General features: G+C 43.9%; 5 protein-coding genes across 7 annotated transcripts in view; 3 read left to right on the top strand and 2 right to left on the bottom strand.

Moving 5' to 3' along the window:
• The window catches only part of glsb (glutaminase b), a 37,594-nt gene extending 27,597 nt beyond the window's left edge, over nt 1-9,997 (bottom strand). For 2 of the 3 annotated variants that reach the window (XM_014026196.1, XM_014026197.1), the window contains exons 1-4: nt 9,597-9,992; nt 3,189-3,285; nt 1,512-1,633; nt 530-659 (exon numbers count right to left, since the gene is read on the bottom strand). In XM_014026196.1, the coding sequence (XP_013881650.1) occupies nt 530-659; nt 1,512-1,633; nt 3,189-3,285; nt 9,597-9,874 (627 nt within the window). In that variant the 5' untranslated portion in view covers nt 9,875-9,992. Of the gene's footprint in view, nt 1-529; nt 660-1,511; nt 1,634-3,188; nt 3,286-9,596 lie in introns of all 3 variants that reach the window. The other variant, XM_014026195.1, reaches the window with a different exon arrangement.
• A 1,434-nt stretch (nt 9,998-11,431) lies between these two features.
• On the top strand, nt 11,432-14,074 carry fkbp7 (FKBP prolyl isomerase 7). The gene is made up of 4 exons (XM_014026214.1): nt 11,432-11,694; nt 11,989-12,140; nt 12,451-12,578; nt 13,867-14,074. The coding sequence occupies exons 1-4, from the start codon at nt 11,480-11,482 to the stop codon at nt 14,026-14,028; spliced, it is 657 nt and encodes a 218-aa protein (XP_013881668.1). The 5' UTR covers nt 11,432-11,479; the 3' UTR covers nt 14,029-14,074.
• Nucleotides 14,069-17,365, bottom strand: osgepl1 (O-sialoglycoprotein endopeptidase-like 1). The gene is made up of 7 exons (XM_014026205.1): nt 17,083-17,365; nt 16,244-16,631; nt 15,970-16,174; nt 15,753-15,901; nt 14,466-14,596; nt 14,322-14,393; nt 14,069-14,252 (listed from the first exon to the last, which is right to left on the bottom strand). The coding sequence occupies exons 1-7, from the start codon at nt 17,271-17,273 to the stop codon at nt 14,174-14,176; spliced, it is 1,215 nt and encodes a 404-aa protein (XP_013881659.1). The 5' UTR covers nt 17,274-17,365; the 3' UTR covers nt 14,069-14,173.
• adat3 (adenosine deaminase tRNA specific 3) lies at nt 17,339-20,222 on the top strand. The gene is made up of 2 exons (XM_014026208.1): nt 17,339-17,445; nt 19,208-20,222. Exons 1-2 carry the CDS (start codon nt 17,434-17,436, stop codon nt 20,201-20,203), a joined length of 1,008 nt encoding a protein of 335 aa, XP_013881662.1. The 5' UTR covers nt 17,339-17,433; the 3' UTR covers nt 20,204-20,222.
• On the top strand, nt 17,356-19,033 carry alkbh6 (alkB homolog 6). The gene is made up of 2 exons (XM_014026213.1): nt 17,356-17,445; nt 17,994-19,033. Exon 2 carries the CDS (start codon nt 17,999-18,001, stop codon nt 18,695-18,697), a length of 699 nt encoding a protein of 232 aa, XP_013881667.1. The 5' UTR covers nt 17,356-17,445; nt 17,994-17,998; the 3' UTR covers nt 18,698-19,033.
• Nucleotides 20,223-20,614: the final 392 nt, after the last annotated feature.

Here is a 20,614-nt window from a genome sequence, read left to right as displayed (position 1 = left end):
ATCTGAATTATGGAACTGAAAGTGAAAGTAGTCAAACTGAATTTTTAATAAACCAAAATACAGTTTCAAAGCAAATTAATTCAGATACAAAACTTTCAATTTAGTAAAATTCATTTTCAAACCAATTTATTCCATTTGAAATTCTGCAAAATCAGATTCAATCTGAGCAATTCAAATTCACTTCCTGCTGGCACAAGATTTATCCCGTACACGTGGATCAAAGCCAAAGAATCCACCCTCAGACACGTATGAAACGTTCAAATCTGTAAACTACCGATAAAAATCAAGTAATTAAGAACAGAGCAGCCTTTATTATCAGGCCTGACTTGTTTGGTTGTGTGATAAAAATTCTACATTTATGTGTGAAAATCACAGAAATACGACATTTCTGACGTGTTCGAGTGGATTTCTTTCCCTTTCAGGAGGAAGCTTGAGAGCAGCGCAGTTGTGATGAAGATGATGTGCAGTAAAAAATGACGACGCTCTGCAGGAGAAAAACACAAAAAGAGTGGTGGATCTCAGGACACACCTGTCCTCCTGTGAGCTTTTTGGCTTTCTCATAAAGCTTGTCAATATGGGAGGTGAAGGCCTGGAAGTCGGGGATGACGAACTTCTTTCGGAAGGCCTGAGTGAGCAGGACAATGTTGCTCTGGACACACCTGATGGACGAAACCACAAACAGGATGCTCAATCACTGTGACGGCATGCAGCTCAGGAAAATTAAAAAAAATAAAAAAGTTTGCCAACCAAGTGAGCAACTGAAGTCTGACAAACTTCTGTGAAGAGAAAAGGTTTGATGAAGAAGCATCGTTAAATCTCAGCGATGAGCTTTGATTCTGTCAGGATTGAAACGATTCATTCTGAAGCTTCAACGTGAAATATAGACCTGATAATAAAACCTGTTATTAAAACAGCCTAATCCATGGTAATAAATGAAAAGCTGTATTAATTTATAATGTTTTTATACCCAAATAACTCAGAGATTAGAGTTAGATATGATACAACTACAGCTGTGTTTTAAATAATGTTATTTTAATGTGACTCCTCTAAATTAAACGTTAACAGCACATAGATTTAATTTACATGTTTCCATTAAAACAGAGTGATTTTAATTACGGTCAGTCCTGGTGAAATGTCACTGATGATTTAAGGCTCTAATGCTTCTCAGAAAGCTGTCTGATGGATGTTTAATGTTGGTTTCAACAGCAGTTTTCCCGTTAGAACAGGGGTGGTRCAGTCCTGGTCCTCGAAGGCTGTCCAGCACGTTTTACCTGCTGGTCCGCTCCGACACACCTGATCTGAATGATTATCAGGTTTTTAATAATTGAATCAGGTGCGCTGGAGCAGAGGAAACAAGTAAAACAGGAAGAGGACCAGGAACGCGCCACCCCTGGGTTAGAAAGTCCTGCTGAGGCTGAACCGAGTCCAGATTATTTATATAAATAAATAAGAGTAAAAATCAAACATTGTGACACAAAACAGAGTTTCAAACATGACCGGACAAGCCTCACTTCTTGAAGAGGTGCCTGTCGAGCGTTACGCCGTCTGGAGTCGCCTTCAAGGTCTGTTTGAGGGTCTCCATGCACTCCTTCAGGCGGGGATCTCCGGTCCGGAGTCCGGTACCTTTGAGMGCCTGAATAATAACAAAGAGACAGAATTGAACGTTTAATGCTAACGTTGCTATTAGCATGATCTGTGATGCCGTTTAATGCTAGCATTGCTATTAGCATGATCTGTGATCCTGTTTAATGCTAGCATTGCTATTAGCATGATCTGTGATCCTGTTTAATGCTAGCATTGCTATTAGCATGATCTGTGACCCTGTTTAATGCTAGCATTGCTATTAGCATGATCTGTGATCGTTTAACGCTAGCGTTGCTAATAGCATGATTTGTGATGCCGTGTAATGCTAGCGTTGCTATTAACATGATCTGTGATGTTGAAGTGATGGTTTGTATTTTTATGAAAAGTTCATAAAATGAGATTCTGGTAAAAAGGTTATAAATAACTATCTTATGTGTTACAGTTTGTCTCAGCTTGAAGAAACAGAGTTCAGTCCTGACCAGAAAGACGTGCTAACAACTTTGTTCAAAATGGCCGCCACTACTAATAGACTTTGGCCAACACCAAAATGACTAAAATGTTGWAAATTTTACAGATCCCCAACACATCACCTGAGCGCTAACTGATAGCATGAAGTCTCAAATAGCAACAGCTAGCTGTGGTGATTTTTATTTCTACTTTTACTTGTTAGCTACTGTCAGCCTAATGCTACTTGTAGCTTCTCCGTAGCCTAACGCTACCTTTTAACCTATTGCTAGTTTTAGCCTCTTAGTAGCCTTATGCTACCTTTTAACCTATTGCTAGTTTTAGCTCCTCAGTGGCCTAATGCTACCTTTTACCCTATTGCTAGTTTTAGCCGCTTATTAGCCTAATGCTACCTTTTAATCTATTGCTAGTTTTAGCTTCTTAGTAGCCTAATGCTAGATTTAAGCCAATTGCTACTTGTAGCTTCTCCGTAGCTTAATGCTACTTTTTAACCCATTGCTAGTTTTAGCTTCTAATTAGTCTAATGCTAGTTTTTGCCTATTGCTATTTGTAGCCTTAAAGTAGCCTATTGCTAGTTTTTACCTTATTTTAGGTAACCTTTAGCAACTTTTAAAGCTCTTGCTGCTTTTAGCTAAGCTTTAGCTTTTTGCTACTAATATGTTTTAGCTAGCCTATTGCTACTTGTTAGCTTATTGCTACTTTAACTTTTAGCTGACCTAAAGCTCCTTTGTTCAACTTGACTTATAGTTWCTTTGAACAGTCAATTTAACAGACAGAGCTAAAATCTGGTGTGGTGGTAGCTGAAAGTCAGCCTCGACACAGTGCTAACTGTTTGAGCGAGGTCTTCTTTGCAAACAACGACAGCTAGCTGTAGCACTTCCTCATAATATTTCTGCAGCAGTAACTGCATAATGCAACATTTGGGGCAACGTAAAAAGGTCTGAAACGATAAATTGCTATAAATTATTTGCGATTTAAGTCATTTTAAGACAGAATGTTGCTCTGTTTTTAATCTCGATCAAACTAGCCGTTAGCTCGTCAATCAGCTCAGAATTAAGCTGCATTTCTCTGAGGTCGTTTGAAGCACCATCTGCTACAGGTAAGATAATAACACTTCAGAACAAAYGCAGAGGACTTACTGTGAGAAACTTATGAGCAGGAATTTTCTCTTGACCTTCGGCCACCGTGTAGAAGAGCAAATCCTCCAAACTGGGGAGGATTCCTGGATGTCTTCTCCTGGGTTAGAACGTWAGGAAACAGAGTTAGACTCTTAGAATTTAAAGAACTTATTCTTTATTTTTGTTTCAAAGTGTCCATGCGACCATAAACCACTCCAGATTAGAAGAAAGTCTGACAGGTTGGAAGCAGAAAATCAAGATATGCAGGAGTTTTTACAGTTTGGATTAGAGGAATTTAAATGACTTTGGTCAGGAACGCTCTTTGGCACTGTGCGGTTTACTCCCACCTGCTGTGCTGGAGCAAACACGAGGCTTATCTCTAACTGTTCACACACTTATCACATCAGTCGCTCAGAGATTTCACAGACTCAGAATCAAAACAGACGATAAAAACCCTCAGAATCCAAAGAGGAAAAACCACTCGACCTGCTCTGTATGGTATCGGTCTGCTTGTTTGTCTTTGTGCCTATGGTGTAATAATAATAATAATGATGTGATTGTGATGCTGTGATTCTGAGTGTTTTATGTGCTGCAGAACAGGAACCTGCTGTAAAACAGCAATTATGCTGAGTCAGGCTTGATTTTTAATAATCTTTTCCTGTTAAATAAATAAATCAAATCTGTTTGTTTTACAACCTGCAGACAGAAACCTCAGAGTTTTACATCAATTCATGACGTCTCAGCAGATCAAAGTGACACAAACTGACTCTGAACTGATGAGAATAAAGTCAGGCTGTGAGACAAACGTCACAGAGTGGAAACAAGTCACGACTCATCTGGATCTGAAGATTATAATTTCATTTACAACTCAGATTATTTTAAAGAGCCTCAATGTGAGGATTATTAATCCTGTTAAATAGAATTCTAAAAGGATAACTAGATGAATGAATGGATGGATGGATGAATGGTTAGGTGGATAAATGGATGGATGAATGGTTAGGTGGATGGATGAATAGTTAGGTGGATGGATGGATGGATGAATGGTTAGGTGGATGGGTGGGTGGATGGATGGGTGAGTGGGTGGATGGATGGATGGGTGAGTGGGTGGATGGATGAATGGTTATGTGGATGGATGGATGGATGGTTATGTGGATGGATGAATAGTTAGGTGGATGGATGGTTATGTGGATGGATGAATAGTTAGGTGGATGGATGGATGGATGAATGGTTAGGTGGATGGATGGATGAATGGATGAATGGTTAGGTGGATGGATGAATGGTTAGGTGGATGGATGGATGAATGGTTAGGTGGATGGATGGATGAATGGTTAGGTGGATGGATGGATGGATGAATGGTTAGGTGGATGGATGGATGGATGAATGGTTAGGTGGATGGATGGATGGTTAGGTGGATGGATGGATGGTTAGGTGGATGGATGGATTGGTGGATGAATGGTTGGATGAATGGATCAGTGACAGGATGAATGGATGGATGGCTAGATGTCTGGATGAATTGTTCGATGGATGGGTGAATGGTTCAATGGATGGATGGATGAATGGTTGGTTTGGTGGATGGATGAATTGTTCGATGGATAGATGGATGGTTCGATGGATGGATGAATGGACCAGTGACAGGATGAATGGACCAGTGACAGGATGAATGAACCAGTGACAGGATGAATGAACCAGTGACAGGATGAATGAACCAGTGACAGGATGAATGGACCAGTGACAGGATGAATGAACCAGAGACAGGATGAATGGGTGAATGTGTCTTTAGTATCTTTAATGTGGTAGGTGGACTAACTGGAGTTATAGTTTCAACTCTAAACTTTAATGTTTACAGAAACCTGGATGTGGACCCCCCCCTTTAAACTCTGGTTTCATTCAGACCCATTTTTCAAGTTTTCCTCTCAGCTTTGTTCAGGTGTGAACCTGTAGAAACACAGAGGACCTGCAGGGACCGACAGCAGGAACTGGTTTTCTTCACGGCCTCATTAGTTCAGGAATTATTGATAAGATTGATTTAAACATTAATGAGTTCACACCCCGTGACTCACAGAGACGGGACGCCTCGGGTCAAAATAAAACGTGAACAACGAGCTCTGAATGACAGCTGGGCGTCGTTTCTGTTTCACTTTCAGTTTATTACAGTTATTGTCACATAAAACCCTCACTGAGCTGAATACGAGCCGTTTTATTACACCATCCGCCACGTCACGTGTGAGGAATACCAGAGCAGGATTCCACACATTCTCCGGTCTTTATTCCCGCCCAGACTGCTGCAGACCCCAGATTAATAAAACCAACATGGAGGACGGTTCACACGGCGCTCTGCAGAGCAGCGAGCTTCGTTCTGTTGGACCTTTACACACTGAAACYAACTCTATTCATCTTAACGGTTCTTAAATCAAGACTTCACATTTTATAACTCAATGAGAAGAATACCAGAGCTCTAAATATGACTAAATAATTTATTTAAACTTCAAAGGTTTTTATTTTTCCTTTGATGTTTAGCAGAAAGTTTAAATCTTTACATTTTGTTCCAACAGATTCATTTTAATCAATGTTCAGTAACATTTTCTTGTTTTTCAGAACATTTGCAACACTTCTGCTGCAGCTACTGACTACAGCTACCTTTAGCTTCTTTAGCTTAGTTAACCTTTCGCTACTTTTACCTACTAGTTAGCAAGCAGCTACTTTTAGGCCTACTGCTATTTTTAATATCTAACTAACCGATAGCTACATTTAGCATCTAACTAGCCTACAGCTACTTTTGAACCTATAGGAACTTGTAGCTACTTATGATCATATTGCTATTTTTTATCCTCTAACTGCTTCTACCTGCTAGCTGGCCTATGGTTACTTTTAAGCCTATTACTACTTTTAGCTTCTAGCTAACCTGCAGCTACTTTTAGCGAGCATAAAGCTACTTTTTGGTCTACTGCTAATTTTAGTTAGTCTATAACTAGTATKATGTCTATTGTTACTTAACATCCAAGTAGCATATTGCTATTTTTTTTATATTTTAACTATTACCTGCTAGTTAGAATATAGTTACTTTTCAGCCTGTAGCTACTTTCAGCTCCTAGCTAATCTGTAACTACTTTTAGCCTCTAGCTAGCATAAAGCTATTTTTAGTCTACTGCTACTTTTAGCTACTCTGTAACAAATTTTATGTCCATTTCTACTTTTTAACATCCAGGTAGCATATCTCTATTTTTTATACTTTAACGATTACCTGCTAGCTAAAATATAGCTACTTTTCAGCCTGTAGCTACTTTTAGCTTCTCGCAAGCATAAAGCTACTTTTAGTCTATAGCTAATTGTCTTTTGCTACCTTTAACATCTAAATAGCATATTGCTACTCTTTTAGCATAATGATACTTTAAGATAGTTACTACTTTGAGCCTTGTAGCGTCAAGCTACTTATAGCTTCTATGTATGTTATTGCTACTTTTTAAATTACTACATAGTGTACATTTCTGCTAGGATGTAGCAAATATTCAGACTGTTGCTTCTTTTAACTACTCAGTATCTACTTTTGAATCTACTGCCATTTTTCAGCCCATTATTTAGCTCCTTACTACGTTCTTTTACCTACTAGTGAGCCTGCAGCTACTATTAGCATCTAGCTAGCCTACAGCTATGTTTACTATGTTTATCTTCCACCTAGTTTATGTCCAGTTTGTTCTGCTGAGCTGTGAAGGAGCCCGTGGCCACATCAGCAAGTGAAATTCCAACATTTGGTCTCTCCTGGCAGCTCTGCTGTCCTCCGCAGGACAAACACTCCACACGCAGCCGAGGTAACGCAGCTAAACGTGTCCAAAAACACACACGGTCCATGTTTGTCAGGCGTGCAGAGACACACGAGCCTGTTGACCCGACATCTGTCACTGAAGAAAACCCTCTGATGATGAAAGCGGCCACAGAGGCAACACTGAGACGTCTGCTGGGGACATGTCCACACGGTCCCYCGTCCCTCACAGTCACTGGACAGAAAGAACACTTTAACGTGTTTACACTGGCAGATCCGCCGCTCCCCGAGCAGCCGATCATCACCCTGAGGTTTAATCCTTTCACGTCCAACAAACAGGAAGTGAAGTAAACGAGCAGCTTAACGAGCAAACAGACCAGGTGTGAACTGAACGAACACTTTGTTTTCTCCGTTCGGACATTTGAAACGTCTCAGTGGAGCAGAARGCTCGGTCCATTTGCTGCTGAACGGCCGCTCTAACGCCGTTCGGGGTTTCCTGGAAACCAGGCGGCGGGACGGGTCGAACACGTTTCTGTTTCCTGTCACAATGGTTGCTCTCTCCTTTCAGATCCGTATCCTGGCAGCATCAGGTTCTGTTGATCAGGTGTGTTAACGCAGAGAAACATCTAATCCATGCAGGACGGTGGAGCTCCAGGACCAGGGTCGGACCTCCAGGACCAGGGTCGGACCTCCAGGACCAGGGTCGGACCTCCAGGACCAGGGTCGGACCTCAGAGCTGCTGCCTCACAGTTTGAACCGTGTCAAACACAAACTCTGACCTGTGTTTACGCTACAAACCATCCGGACTTAAACCCACTTTGTCATTAATAACTTGTTTTTTTATCATCTCGGTTTGAGAAAATCTGCTTTATAAACACATTATTTGCACTGAGACAGTTTTTCCTTCACAAAAAACTATTGTAAACAGTTTTAAGTTCTAAAAGACGATTAAACGAACACTTATACAGAGCTTTAGTGTTTGTTTCACTTTGTGAACATTAAAATCTGTTTAGTTCTTATTCTTCGGTACATTTTTTGCAGTCTAACAATACTGCTGTAGCTATTAGCCATCTTTAGCTTCTAGCAAAGCAATTCCTTTTTTATATTTTTACTTCTTTTGCCTGATAGCTGGATTATTTCTTTGTAATTCTTGCCAGCCTATTGCTGTTGTTAACCCTTAGCTTCTAGTTAGCCTATTGCTATTTTTTATTTTTTTAATCTTTTTAATACTTTTACCTGATAAACTTTCTCTTCTAACTAGCCTAAYGCTATCTTTTTTATCTTCTTGCTACTTCTAACTGCTAGCTAGCTTTTTGCTATATATCCTTTTGCTCATTTTAGCTTCTAGTTAGCCCGTTGCTATTGTTTAAAAATATTTTATACTTTTACCTGATAGTTRGCTTATTGCAACCTGTTCTACCTAGCCTATTGCTACTTTTASCTTTCAGCTAGGCTACTGCTATCTTTTTATTCTTTTGCTACTGTTACTGCTACCTAGCATATTGCTACTTATCCTTTTGATTATTTTAGCTTCTTGCTAGCCTACTGCTCTTTTTTCATTCTTTTGGCTACTTCTAACTGCTAGCTTTTTGCCATTTATCATTTTAGCTTCTAGTTAGCCCATTGCTATTTTTTTATATTTTATACTTTTACCTGATAGTRAGCTTAATGCAACYGGTTTTTGCTACTTTTTGCGTTCAGCTAGGCTACTGCTTCTCTTTTTATCCTTTTGTTACTTTTACTGCTACCTAGCATATTGCTACTTATCCTTTTGATTATTTTAGCTTCTTGCTAGCCTACTGCTCTTTTTCCCCCCATTCTTTTGGCTACTTTTAACTGCTAGCTTTTTGCCATTTATCATTTTAGCTTCTATTTAACCCATTGCTATTTTTAAATATTTTATTCTTTTACCTGACATTTAGCTTATTGCAACCTGTTATTGCTACTTTTAGCTTTCAGCTAGCTATCTTTTTTTTTATCATTTAGCTACTATTAACTGCTAGCTAGCTTTTTGCTATTTGTCCTTTTGCTTATTTTAGCTTCTAGCTAGCCCATTGCTACTATTTTTAATTTTTTGTGTCCATTTTTACCTGGCAGCTAGCCTTCAGCTGTTTTCAGCCTGTTGATACAACAGTTCTGATGTGTTGGTCCAGATTTACACTCAGTTTTGTTCATATGCAGCTAAAGATGCTTTGTTTACATTGAGTGCAGACCCGCACAGTAATTTATGTGGAAAACATTCAGGATAACCTTTAATATTCAGGATGACCTTTTCTAAAGGTCTGGTTTGAATGTTTGCAGTCGGAACCTTTAAGTGGGCCGAGCAGAACCTGAGACCCACCGGCTGTGACCTCTCCTGTGGAGGTCACAGCAGAACCTTCTCTAACAGCTGATGACCAGCAGTAACACCAGAACCAGATCCAGGTCCAATTAGGGCGGGATGAGTCGGAAAGATTAAAGCTCACATGCTGTTAAACCTCCAGCTGTAAGCCGGGACGTCTTCAGCTGTTTATAAATACTAATTACTCCGCTTTGGGGTTTGTTTTCCATGTTTATTACTGGTTTATTACGGTGGTTATTACCGCCGGGCGGACTGCGTCATGCCCCCCACCCGCTGTGACGTTAGCAAACAGAACCGTACGAACCCCCCCCCTCCCTCCACAACAACCTACTTGTCGTTCCCTTCGGCGGCATCCTTCTTCAGCTGCTCCTCCAGCTCCACGGAGGTGGCGCCCTCCGTCTTCACGCAGTAGGAGCGGCGCTGGGCCGCGGCCAGGCGGCGCGGAGGTCCGGTCCTGGCATCGCCAGCCGGGACAGAACCGAAGCAGCGGCGGTGAGGCGGCGGCGGGGCCCGGGACCAGCTCCTCTGTCTACAGGCGGGAAACGGGCGCTTCAGTGGGGCTAGTTCGAACAACTCCTTCAGGACTGTGGAGAACCTGAAGTGGAACATCTCAACCTTGTGGCGCGAGGAAAGAAAAACGTGCGTCCCCTAGCGTGTCCGGATGTGAAGAGACGGCGCAGACACTGCTGCTTCCAGGCGGCGGATGAGTCACACGAACGCCGGGGTCCAAAAATAAATACAGGCGCTGGCCCCGCCCCTCTGCGCTCCTATTGGTGGAAAAACTTCTTCTGCCGCCAACACGCAGCGCGCCTGCGCACTGCCGCCACCTGCTGGTTCATCTGAGAAYTACACGGCAGAAATCTTTTTTTCAGCATCTAATCCATCTCTTTCCACAATGTTTCTGCTATTTCAATAATTCATGTATCAAAACTTTCAGCTCATTCATGTGAGGGGTGCTATGACTTTTAGTATTTCAGATATTTATACTTTTTTTTTTAGTTATTTCACCTTTTCAGCCACTTTTTTGCCATTGAAAATGAACGGATAACGTCCTTAAAATACTTTAAAATGTTTCTAAATCTTTACAGAACCTTACACATTTTATTCTGGTTCTGCTCTTTTTCACTTTATTGTGCTAATTTTAGCTACTTATTTATTTATTATTTTATTTATTTACAATTTTTTTTAGCTTTTTTCTGCTATTTCAGTTTTTCTGCTTTTTTTCTACGTTTTTTGTGCTTTTTTTCCTGCTACTTTGTACTCTTTAGACATCTTACAGATGCTTTCGGCTGTATTCAGCTGTTTGCTGCAGTGATTTTCTGTTATCAGCTAAAATTACCTTTTTAGGCCAAACACACATTTTTGTGGTTATTACAACTTTTTTCAGCTAAGTTATTCTCCTTATGCTTTCTTATGCAATTTCAGCTGTTTTAGTCACTTTAATATAAATGATCCCTTTTATGCAATTTTATGATTTTTTTTTCTGTTTTAGCTATTTTTCAACTGATGCGCCTGTTAAACAAGAAGTGCGCTTTTATTTTGAAAGGCGCTCTTAAAGGAAAGCACTGGTGCTGCAGGCCTGCAGCCTGAAACTCACGTGTGGACCTGGTGTGTAATCATTTTGTGTCTGTAATTTAACATTTGTAATAACAATAATAATTGTATAGACACGTTTATAGTTGCTGCATTTATTTCTTCACCACTGGAGTGAGCTGCTGTAACACTTTATTTTATTGTCTGCATATAATAAAYCTATATTTAAAACACAAATTCAAACATCTTCCCCTCCATCCAATAATTGTTTGTCTTAATTAGCCTTAAAGTTTCTTAAATCTCTCAGGTCTTAAAATGTTTACACATGAGGATGATTGTAATTCGTCTCAGTTATTAAAATAATTGGTAACATTTATTTATTTGTTTTCAATTATTTACAAATGCCTCTCGCAACTAGTTATTTTGTGTTAAATTAGACTAAATCCAGGGTTTTTCATGAGATTGGATCCATTTTTAATGGGTTTTTTCAGCCCCGGGTCTTGTCTCGCAGGACGCTCACTGCTCGTCTCCCTCCAGTCCGGACCGTGTTTCCTGTCAGACTAACATCTGGGAATAAAAGCCCACACAGTTTCAGCTTCGCGTCACGTCATACCCGAACCAGAACCATCACTTTCATAAGAAGTTGCCACGAAAGCAGCTGAAGCCGGGCAGAGCAGCAGGATGAGGACGTTTCTGAGCTGCGCCCTGTGCCTCCTGGTCTCCTCACAGGTCGGGTTCTGCTCCTTTTGGACCGCCTCGGATGAGCCGGACCCAGAGGTGAAGATAGAAGTTCTGTTCAAGCCCGAGGAGTGCACCAGAAAGAGCAAGAAGGGAGATCTGATTAACGCTCACTACGACGGCTTTCTGGCCGAGGATGGTTCCCAGTTTTACTGCAGGTTTCTGGTTTTTCCTCGTTAAAAGTTGCTTTAATGATTGTGCACGTTGTGCACGTGCACAGTTAGTAAAAAGTTAAAATAAAACATAACGGAATTAGTYTTTATTTATTTAACAAACTGCATTAAAAGCTGAACAGAAAGCAGCAGCTTTCTGGTCCAGGTGTGTTTAAAAACAACACCAAGGTGGAAGGACAGCAGCAGTGACGTCAGAGCAGCTGTCCATCAGGCTGAGGTCAAAGGTCATTTACAGGCCATCCTTCTGCACAGGTGAAAACTTTCAGGTGTGTTTTTCAGTCGGACGGACAAGGCCGGGCACCCGCAGTGGTTCGTGTTGGGGGTGGGACAAATCATCCGAGGCCTGGACGTGGGGATGATGGACATGTGTCCCGGAGAGAAGAGGAAGGTCACCGTCCCGTCAGAGCTGGCCTTTGGTGAAAAGGGCAAAGGTGGGCGGAGCCACAAGGATCTTATCGTCTCCTGAGCATGCTCTGAACCTTTCTGCTCTGCATGCAGCTAAGCTAATGTCTAAGCTAAAGGCTATGCTAACAGCTGAGCTAAAGGCTAAGCTAACAGCTAAGCTAAAGGCTAAGCTAACAGACTTCCTGCTCGGTGTTGTGTCTTGATGGGAACGAGTCTTCGGCTTCTCTCCAGAACCTTTCGGCTGCAGAACAAGTCTGCTCCTGTCTCCAGCTGCAGGTTCTGCTGGTTTCTGGACCGGTCCAGCTTTGACGAGTCTTTATTTCTCTGGTTTTAAAGGTCCGGTGCCGCCCAACGCCACCGTGGTGTTCGAGGTGGAGGTTCTGTCCGTGTCCCGCGGACCCCGCAGCATGGAGGCGTTTGGACACATAGACCTGGACCAAGACAGGAGTCTGACCAGGGACGAGGTATCTGAACCACAGGTTCTACTGGTCCTGTCTCTAGACCGGTTCTGACCCGACCTGAACCAGCCCGACTCTGCAGGGTTTACTAACATAACCAGACCGTCATAGACTCTGGATTCAGGTCCACAACCCTGATCCAGGTCCAGAATCCTGATCCAGTTCCAGAACCATCCCAGAACCCTGATCCAGGTCCAGAACCCTGATCCAAGTCCAGAACCATCCCAGAAGCCTGATCCAGGTCCAGAACCCTGATCCAATTCCAGAACCCTGATCTAGGTCCAGAACCATCCCAGAACCCTGATCCAAGTCCAGACCATCCCAGAACCCTGATCTAGGTCCAGAACCCTGATCCAAGTCCAGACCATCCCAGAACCCTGATCTAGGTCCAGAACCCTGATCCAAGTCCAGACCATCCCAGAACCCTGATCCAGGTTCAGAAACCTGATCCAAGTCCAGAATCCTGATCCAGTTCCAGAACCATCCCAGAACCCTGATCCAAGTCCAGAACCCTGATCCAAGTCCAGAACCCTGATCTAGATCCAGAACCCTGATCCAGATCCAGAACCCTGATCTATTTCCAGAACCATCCCAGAACCCTGATCCAGGTCCAGAACCATCGCAGAACCCTGATCCAAGTCCAGAACCCTGATTTAGATCCAGAACCCTGATCCAGGTCTAGAACCATCCCAGAAACCTGATCCAAGTCCAGAATCCTGATCTAGTTCCAGAACCATCCCAGAACCCTGATCTAAGTCCAGAACCATCCCAGAACCCTGATCCAGGTCCAGAACCCTGTTCTAGGTCCTGAACCCTGATCCAGGTCCAGAACCCTGATCCAAGTCCAGACCATCCCAGAACCCTGATCCAGGTCCAGAACCATCCCAGAACCCTGATCCAGGTCCAGAACCCTGATCCAAGTCTAGAACCCTGATCTAGATCCAGAACCCTGATCCAGGTCCAGAACCATCCCAGAACCCTGATCCAAGTCCAGAACCATCCCAGAACCCTGATCCAGTTCCAGAACCCTGATCCARGTCCAGAACCCTGATCCAGGTCCAGAACCACCACAGAACCGGGCTTTTGGACCTGTAGCTGACATCAGTTTTTGGACCAGGTTTAAACCTAAAATGCATGAATTTGAATTTGAGACAAAATCTGAAACATTTGTCAGAACTTGTGTTTTTACAGATTATCTGATCAGCAGTACCTGGATGATAATCCAGAACCAGATTAGTTTTTAATCTAAGCTTTATTAAAAACAGAACAGCCTCTAAAACGTTTCTCTCACCAGGTGAAGGAGTACCTGAAGCTGGAGTACGAGAAGGGCGGGAAGCCGCGCGACGACCCGTTCTACGACAAGATCATYGCCGACATTTTCCGCAAGAGCGACTTTGACCGAGACGGAGTGATYAGCGCCAAGGAGTACAATATTTATGATCACGACGAGCTGTAATCCCACGCTTAGGCTTTTATAAAATAAAAATAAAAACAGAAACTCAGACGTGTTTTTATTCATCTCTTTAAAAGAACTCGAATCTCATCAGAAACACGTTTATTCACGAATAAAAACATTCACAGAGTTTGTGGTGGGTTTAATCTCAGATCTGGATCCTGATCGGTGGTAATCTGATGTCGGCTGCTCTCACCTCCTCCGTCATGTCCAAGCCCAGCGGTGCCCTGCGCCCAGAAACAAAGATTAAAATCAACAAACGGACCTTTTTCTCTGCAGAGTTTCAGAACTCTCACTTCGGCTCGTAGAACACGTCCACGTTTGGCGGCAGGATCCCTAATCCCTCCCTCAGACGCTCCACGCCGTTCCTGTTGGGGGAAACAGAAGGATTAAGAGGTGAAAACCGCTGACTCGGGCGATGCCGCGGCTCGCTCTCGTACCAGGCGATCATCACGCCGTTGTCGGTGCAGAACTCGGCCGGAGGACAGAGCAGATGGAGTCCGGTCTCCTCAGTGATGATGGACAGAGCCTTCCGGATGTACTCGTTACTCGCCACGCCTCCGGACAGCACCTGCAGAACTTAGAGCCGTCAGCGTCTAAAGACATGGGCAGTGAGGTTTTGTGACAGGTTTGAAGCACGCTCCTTCAGGGAAAAACATTTAAAAATAAAATAAACTGTTTAGTTGTTAATTTAACACAGTATTTCTTTAACAAACCGACCTCTGTAGCATGTGGAAGAACCATACGCAGCCACAACAGCCTCCTCCTCGCGCTGTTTACCAGCTTGGTCACAGCTGACCAAAAATATAGTTTTTCAAATGCTAAACCAATAAATAAAATGTAGCRGAAGCTAGCTAAATGCTACAATGAATGTCTTCTCCGAGCTGAGAACTGCTGGGACTGTTTGTGTGTTAGTTAGCTGCTAGCAATCATGAAGTTGGCATAACCTACTTTAGTGGAAGCGCACGTATTTCTAAGTTAGCTAAAGTGAAACGTTAGCTTCACTATTAGCGGGTTTGCTAAACAATGCCAACCTATAACTCATTGATATTTAACAGATATTGCTGGGCACAGCTAATCAAAAGATTTTGTTTCGCTATCTCATAAATCGCTAACTAAAAATGTGAACTTGTTAAAGCTAAACGTGTTAATAAAAATTAGCGGAAGCTTAATTGCTAACTACTAAAACTCACTAAGCGTGCGTCGAAGACTAGTGAGACTGACACAAACCTGTTGATGTTAGCTTGTTAGTTAGCTGTTAGCATACTTATAGTTACAGGTTTTTAAAGTTAGCATAAATGCTAATCCTCTAAGCAAACATTTAGCTCCACTACTAGCGGGTAAGCTAAACCATACACAACACTGCTAATTCACTGATTTTCAACTATTATTGCTGGTCACAGCTAATTAAAATTTTGTTTAGCTATCTTAGAAATCACTAAATAAAAATGTAACCTTGTTAATGCCAAACATATTAATAAAATTAGAAGCTTACACTAACTGCTAATTGCTAACCAATAAGACGACTGTCACTCAGTCTGCGTCTGAAGAGACTGACACAAACCTGTTGATGTTAGCTTGTTAGTTAGCCATTAGCAGACTTAAAGTTGGCAAAGCGTAATTTAACGAAAGTTAAATCTGTGTACGGTTTTTGAAGTTAGCAGAAATGCTAATCAGCTGAGCTAACAGTTAGCTCTGTTGTTAGCTGTTAGCGCATTAGCACTCACCAGGGTGGGATTCTCTGACGGCAGCAGGTTGTTTGCTTTACAGAACAGGATGGCTCGGTGCGTACGTTTGGTGAGATTACAGGCCACAGCGTGCTGAGTGGCGGCTGCGATGTCGTTCACGCACGACAGCAGAGTTCCTGCTTCTACACCTGCAACGTCAGGTTTATAAACGATTTGTGACCGTTAGCTTCAGCTGATATTCAGGTAAGTTTCTTACCCTCCTCGGCCTCCATTTTTATTATTTTCGAGGTCATGTGAGACGTGATTCCGGCGAAGGAGAAGCAGCAGTTCCTTATTCGTCCCATGGGTGTCTGGATGGCAAACTTCTTCCAGTCGCCATCTTTGGCCAGAAGCTCTATGGCTTGACCTCCGCTCAGCGTGGAGCACTCCGGGTGTTTGATGAGGGACAGACGCCGGGCCACCTGCGAATCCACACACCTTTATTTGTTTAYGATCACAGAACCACCGTGAAGAGTTGAAAAGACACAAACTTTATCCAGGCAGTCCCCGGGAGCTACGTCCTGCCCGCGACCCAAAAGCAGGAAGTCGTCCACCCCGCGAGCCACGGCGAGGAGCGAGTGTCCGCCGGAGATCAGCAGCACCAGGAAGGGGAAGGCGACGGGGCGGAGCATCCTGACGGTCAGGGCGTGGGCCTCCATGTGGTGGATGGGGATGAACGGCTTGTCGTGGCGCCTCACAAAGTTCCTGCTGAAGAGCACGCCCACTCCCAAACTCAGCGCAATACCGGGCTTTACGGTGGTGGCCACGGCGGACAGCTGGTCCGGGGTCACGCCGCTTCTGTCCAGCGCCTCCTGGACCACACGCTCRATGTTTTCTTTGTGGAGCTGCTGCGCCACTGGAGGGATGATGCCGCCGTTCCTGCAGCGAACAAACAGGAAACAAACAGGACCACCTGACACGTCTGAAAGGCCTGACACAGACCGTAAGAAGCCCAAACCACCAGGCTCACACCACCATGCTACCACCTCCTAACTGAGGCCTGGAGTACCGGATCCTGGTCCTTGAGAAAGTCAGGCAGAGTAATCAAACACAGATCCACAGATTTATGTTTCACTTTGGTGAAGTTTCCCTTYTGGATGTAACAGAGTTGATGTAATCCCATAAAAGTGACAAAAACAGACAAAGTTATTTTATTGCAGTGATTAATTTGACCTATATGTAGAAAATGTTACATTTACATCACATCATGGATCAGTCAGCAGCAGCATCTGATCAATATCTGATCCATGATGTGATGTACAGTTTTCACTGTAGATGATCTACTCTGAACAGTTTGGTCACTTTTATTTAGTGAAGCTCACCCACTCACCTGAGATGGACCTCTTTCTGTGAATGCAGGGATTCTCCCAGTATGCAACCAGTTTCGTCCAACACCGCAGCTCCGGTCTCGTCGCAGCTCGTCTCGATGCCCAAAACGAGCCTAGAGTGCGATGCCTTCACGAACACCTCGTGTTTCCACAGCGCCAGCCTCTGCAGGGTTTTTAAACTTGTTCCGAACATTGTTGTAACACGGAGGGACCAAATTYTAGGTCAAACACGAGCTGTCCATCTCATGAGGAGGATTGGTTCCTACCCGGACGCTTTAGGAGGTGACACATGCGTGCAGCGACCAACCGGAGCAGGCTGTTTGAGAAACTGCTCGTTTAATCGAAAARAATAGATGCCCACGGAGGTAAATGTGTTTTTATTTTTATTTCTAACCGTAAAAACATCAATATATAAATCTAATATTAGCAKTAATGTATTTTAGTCCTTTTACGTTTAGGATTTAGCTGTTTCCGTCAGGTTAGCTCAGCCGTGTTACCTTCAGGAACTGTCGTACTTTTCCAAAACGTTACGACTTTTTACTGCATGTTTACGACAAAACAATTTTAATAAAAAAACATAACGATAATGTGTTATACGTATTATATATTCACATGTCGTCTCAATCTATAATATTTGTATATTTCTGGAGGAACAGATAGTTATTAAATGAGTTTYACAGATTATCTTGAACCGGGCCAGAATCAGCACGTAAAAGTTTTCTAATTAAATTTAAGTATGCTGGTTATCAATTCAATAAATAAAAATTTAATCACAGTAATCTATAAAACAAAATTAGATCTACGCTCTATTTCTGTTATTCCAACAAGGTCTTTATCTGTCGTTAATTAAGACATTAAAAACCATTTTTACACGCTTGGTTTTAATTAGCATTTCATGTTAACTTTTCTGAAGGAGACATGGAACACCCTGCTTGTATTTTGGAGGAGCTAAAGCGGTTTGTTGTTAAAGACGCTCCGCAGACGGCGTATTACGTCCCAGATTTTATATCCGAAGAGGAGGAGTCCTACCTCCTGCAGCAGGTCTACAAGTCCCCCAGAACCAAGTGGACCCAGCTGTCGGGCAGACGGCTTCAGAACTGGGGAGGCTCGCCGCATCCCAAAGGCATGTTGGCGGAGAGGATCCCCGACTGGCTGCAGGCGCACTGCGAGAAGATCTCCTCCCTGGGAGCGTTCGGTGGGCAGACCGCCAACCACGTGTTGGTGAACGAGTACAAAGCGGGCGAGGGGATCATGCCCCACGAGGACGGCTCTCTGTACCACCCCACCGTCACCACCATCAGCCTGGGCTCCCACACCCTGCTGGACTTCTACTGGCCTGTCGCGGAGGGGGAGGCGCCGCAGACCGAGGAGAACCGGTACCTGCTGTCGCTGCTGGTGAGGCCGCGCAGTCTCCTGATCCTGCAGGACCACATGTACCGGCGCCTGCTTCACGGCATTCAGGGACGGGACGGCGACTCGCTAACGGATCGGGTGGTGAACCTGTCTGCTGCCGGGGCCCGGCCCGGGGACACGCTGACCCGGGGAACCAGGGTGTCCCTCACCATCAGACACGTCCCCAAAGTTATGAAGACGAAGCTGGTGCTGGGGAGGAAATAACCTGAGGAGTTACAAAGATTTGAATTATTTGTTGTAGATACCTCCAACGCCTCAGCTGCTGATGTATTTATTATTTTAAAATAATACGTTTTATTAGACTAGCCRTTAGCTTGTCAGTTGTTTCATAATTAAACTGTTTAATGAGCTATCTGCAACAGGTAAGATGTTGATTAACATAAAGRAACTTCAAATGATCTAAACTGACTTGATCAAACTGTTCAACTCAAACGGTTCTTGTTATTTTCTTATTTTTATTTGCTGAATATTAATTGGAGACACTTTAGCTGTAAAGTTTATATATTTAAAACTACAATAAAGGAAAAAAGACTTTTCTGATTGAGTTTTCTTAAATTTATTGTTTGTCTTTGTTGCATTTCTTAACAAATCTGAGGTTGATTTAAATCAGGAAACAGCTGTTTGTGTTTTGTTTCAGTAAAATTTAAAGACAGTAGAAATCTGTCCGTGTTCTGATCCGACCCGACTCATGTCTTGTCCTGCTGATGCCGACAGGAAGACGAGGGAGCGATGGAGCCCCAGACGAAGCGCCGGAAAGGCCCGGCGTACGACCCGGACTCCTGGGTGGCCCGCCCCGTCCTGTCAGACGAGCAGTCCGGAGAGGTGGAGCTGGTCGAGGCGCTCGCCGCCCCCGTCGTGGACAAGAAGGCGACGTCTCGGATCGTGCGGGCGCTGAACGACCTGTACCCGCTGAGCGGGCTGCAGCACATCAAACGGGTCCGGGCCCGTAAGGACCAGGGCAGCCCCCACACTCTGGAGGTCCTGGTGTGCCTGCTGAGAGACGCGCCGCAYGTCCAGCTGCTCCGCCTGGACTCGCTCTTACCCGGAGCGAGGTGGGAAGGACTGGGCGAGCCCTTTGTGGTCCAGATCCCGGCCCGGCCCCCGCTGACCCGACCTCAGTTTGAGGCGGCGAGCCAGCGCTGGCCCACTTCCTTCCACGAGGACAAGCAGGTGACCGTGGCCCTGCGAGGGGAGCTCTTCAGCGCCCGACAAAAAGCCGCCATGCACGGGTTCATGACGGCCGCCGTCGCCGCCGCCAGAGCCGGCCGGCGGCTGGGGATGGACGCCGTCGGAGCCGTCGTGGTCGACCCGGAAAGGGAGCGGGTTGTGGCGGTCGGCCACGACTGCAGAGGCGACCACCCGCTTCATCACGCCGTCATGGTCTGCATCGACCTGGTGGCTCGGAGTCAGGGGGGCGGGGCTTACCGCCTCGACGGTTACGAAGGCTGCAGGTTCACGTCAGCGGAGGCGGAGCCTCAGCCRTACATCTGCAGCGGGTACGACCTGTATGTCACCAGGGAGCCGTGCGTCATGTGCGCCATGGCGCTGGTGCACTCCAGGATCGGACGGGTTTTCTACGGGACCACCTCTGCCGACGGAGCGCTGGGGACCAGATTTAAAATCCACTCCCTGAAAGACCTGAACCACCGGTTTGAAGTGTTCAGTGGGGTCCTGAGCAACGAGTGTGACGGTTTACAAAAACAGAAATAAACACAAGCAAACATTTTAACACAAACTGTTTATTATTTTAATCTTTTTCCATCAAATTATTATTTTTCTGGAAAACTGGTCGAACTAAATGAACACGCCTCAAAATGTTTTTAATTTTTYCTAACTCCTGGATAAAACTCAAAATAAAGTTCACACTTTCAGATTTATTACGTTAGACAGTTTGTATGGAGGACCGAAACTGACATAAAAATTAAAACAGAAATATATAAATGACCCAATAAATAAATAAATACACTTAAATGCACCATATAAATTAAAAAAGAAAACTTCCTGCTTTAGAATTTAAACTATGGGATAAATCTTGTGCCAACAGGAAGTGAAGTTGAATTGCTCACATTGAATCTGAATGTGCAGAATTTGAATGCATTGGTTTGAAAATAAATTTTACTA

This window comes from Austrofundulus limnaeus, unplaced genomic scaffold (assembly GCF_001266775.1).
Source record: "Austrofundulus limnaeus strain Quisiro unplaced genomic scaffold, Austrofundulus_limnaeus-1.0 Scaffold533, whole genome shotgun sequence".
NCBI classification, from domain to species: Eukaryota; Metazoa; Chordata; class Actinopteri; order Cyprinodontiformes; family Rivulidae; genus Austrofundulus; species Austrofundulus limnaeus.
This window is presented reverse-complemented; position numbering and strand designations above follow the sequence as displayed.

Coding starts and splice junctions, on each gene's coding strand:
- alkbh6 (XM_014026213.1), top strand. CDS start 17,999: ATGGAACACCCTGCTTGTATTTTGGAGGAGCTAAAGCGGTTTGTTGTT.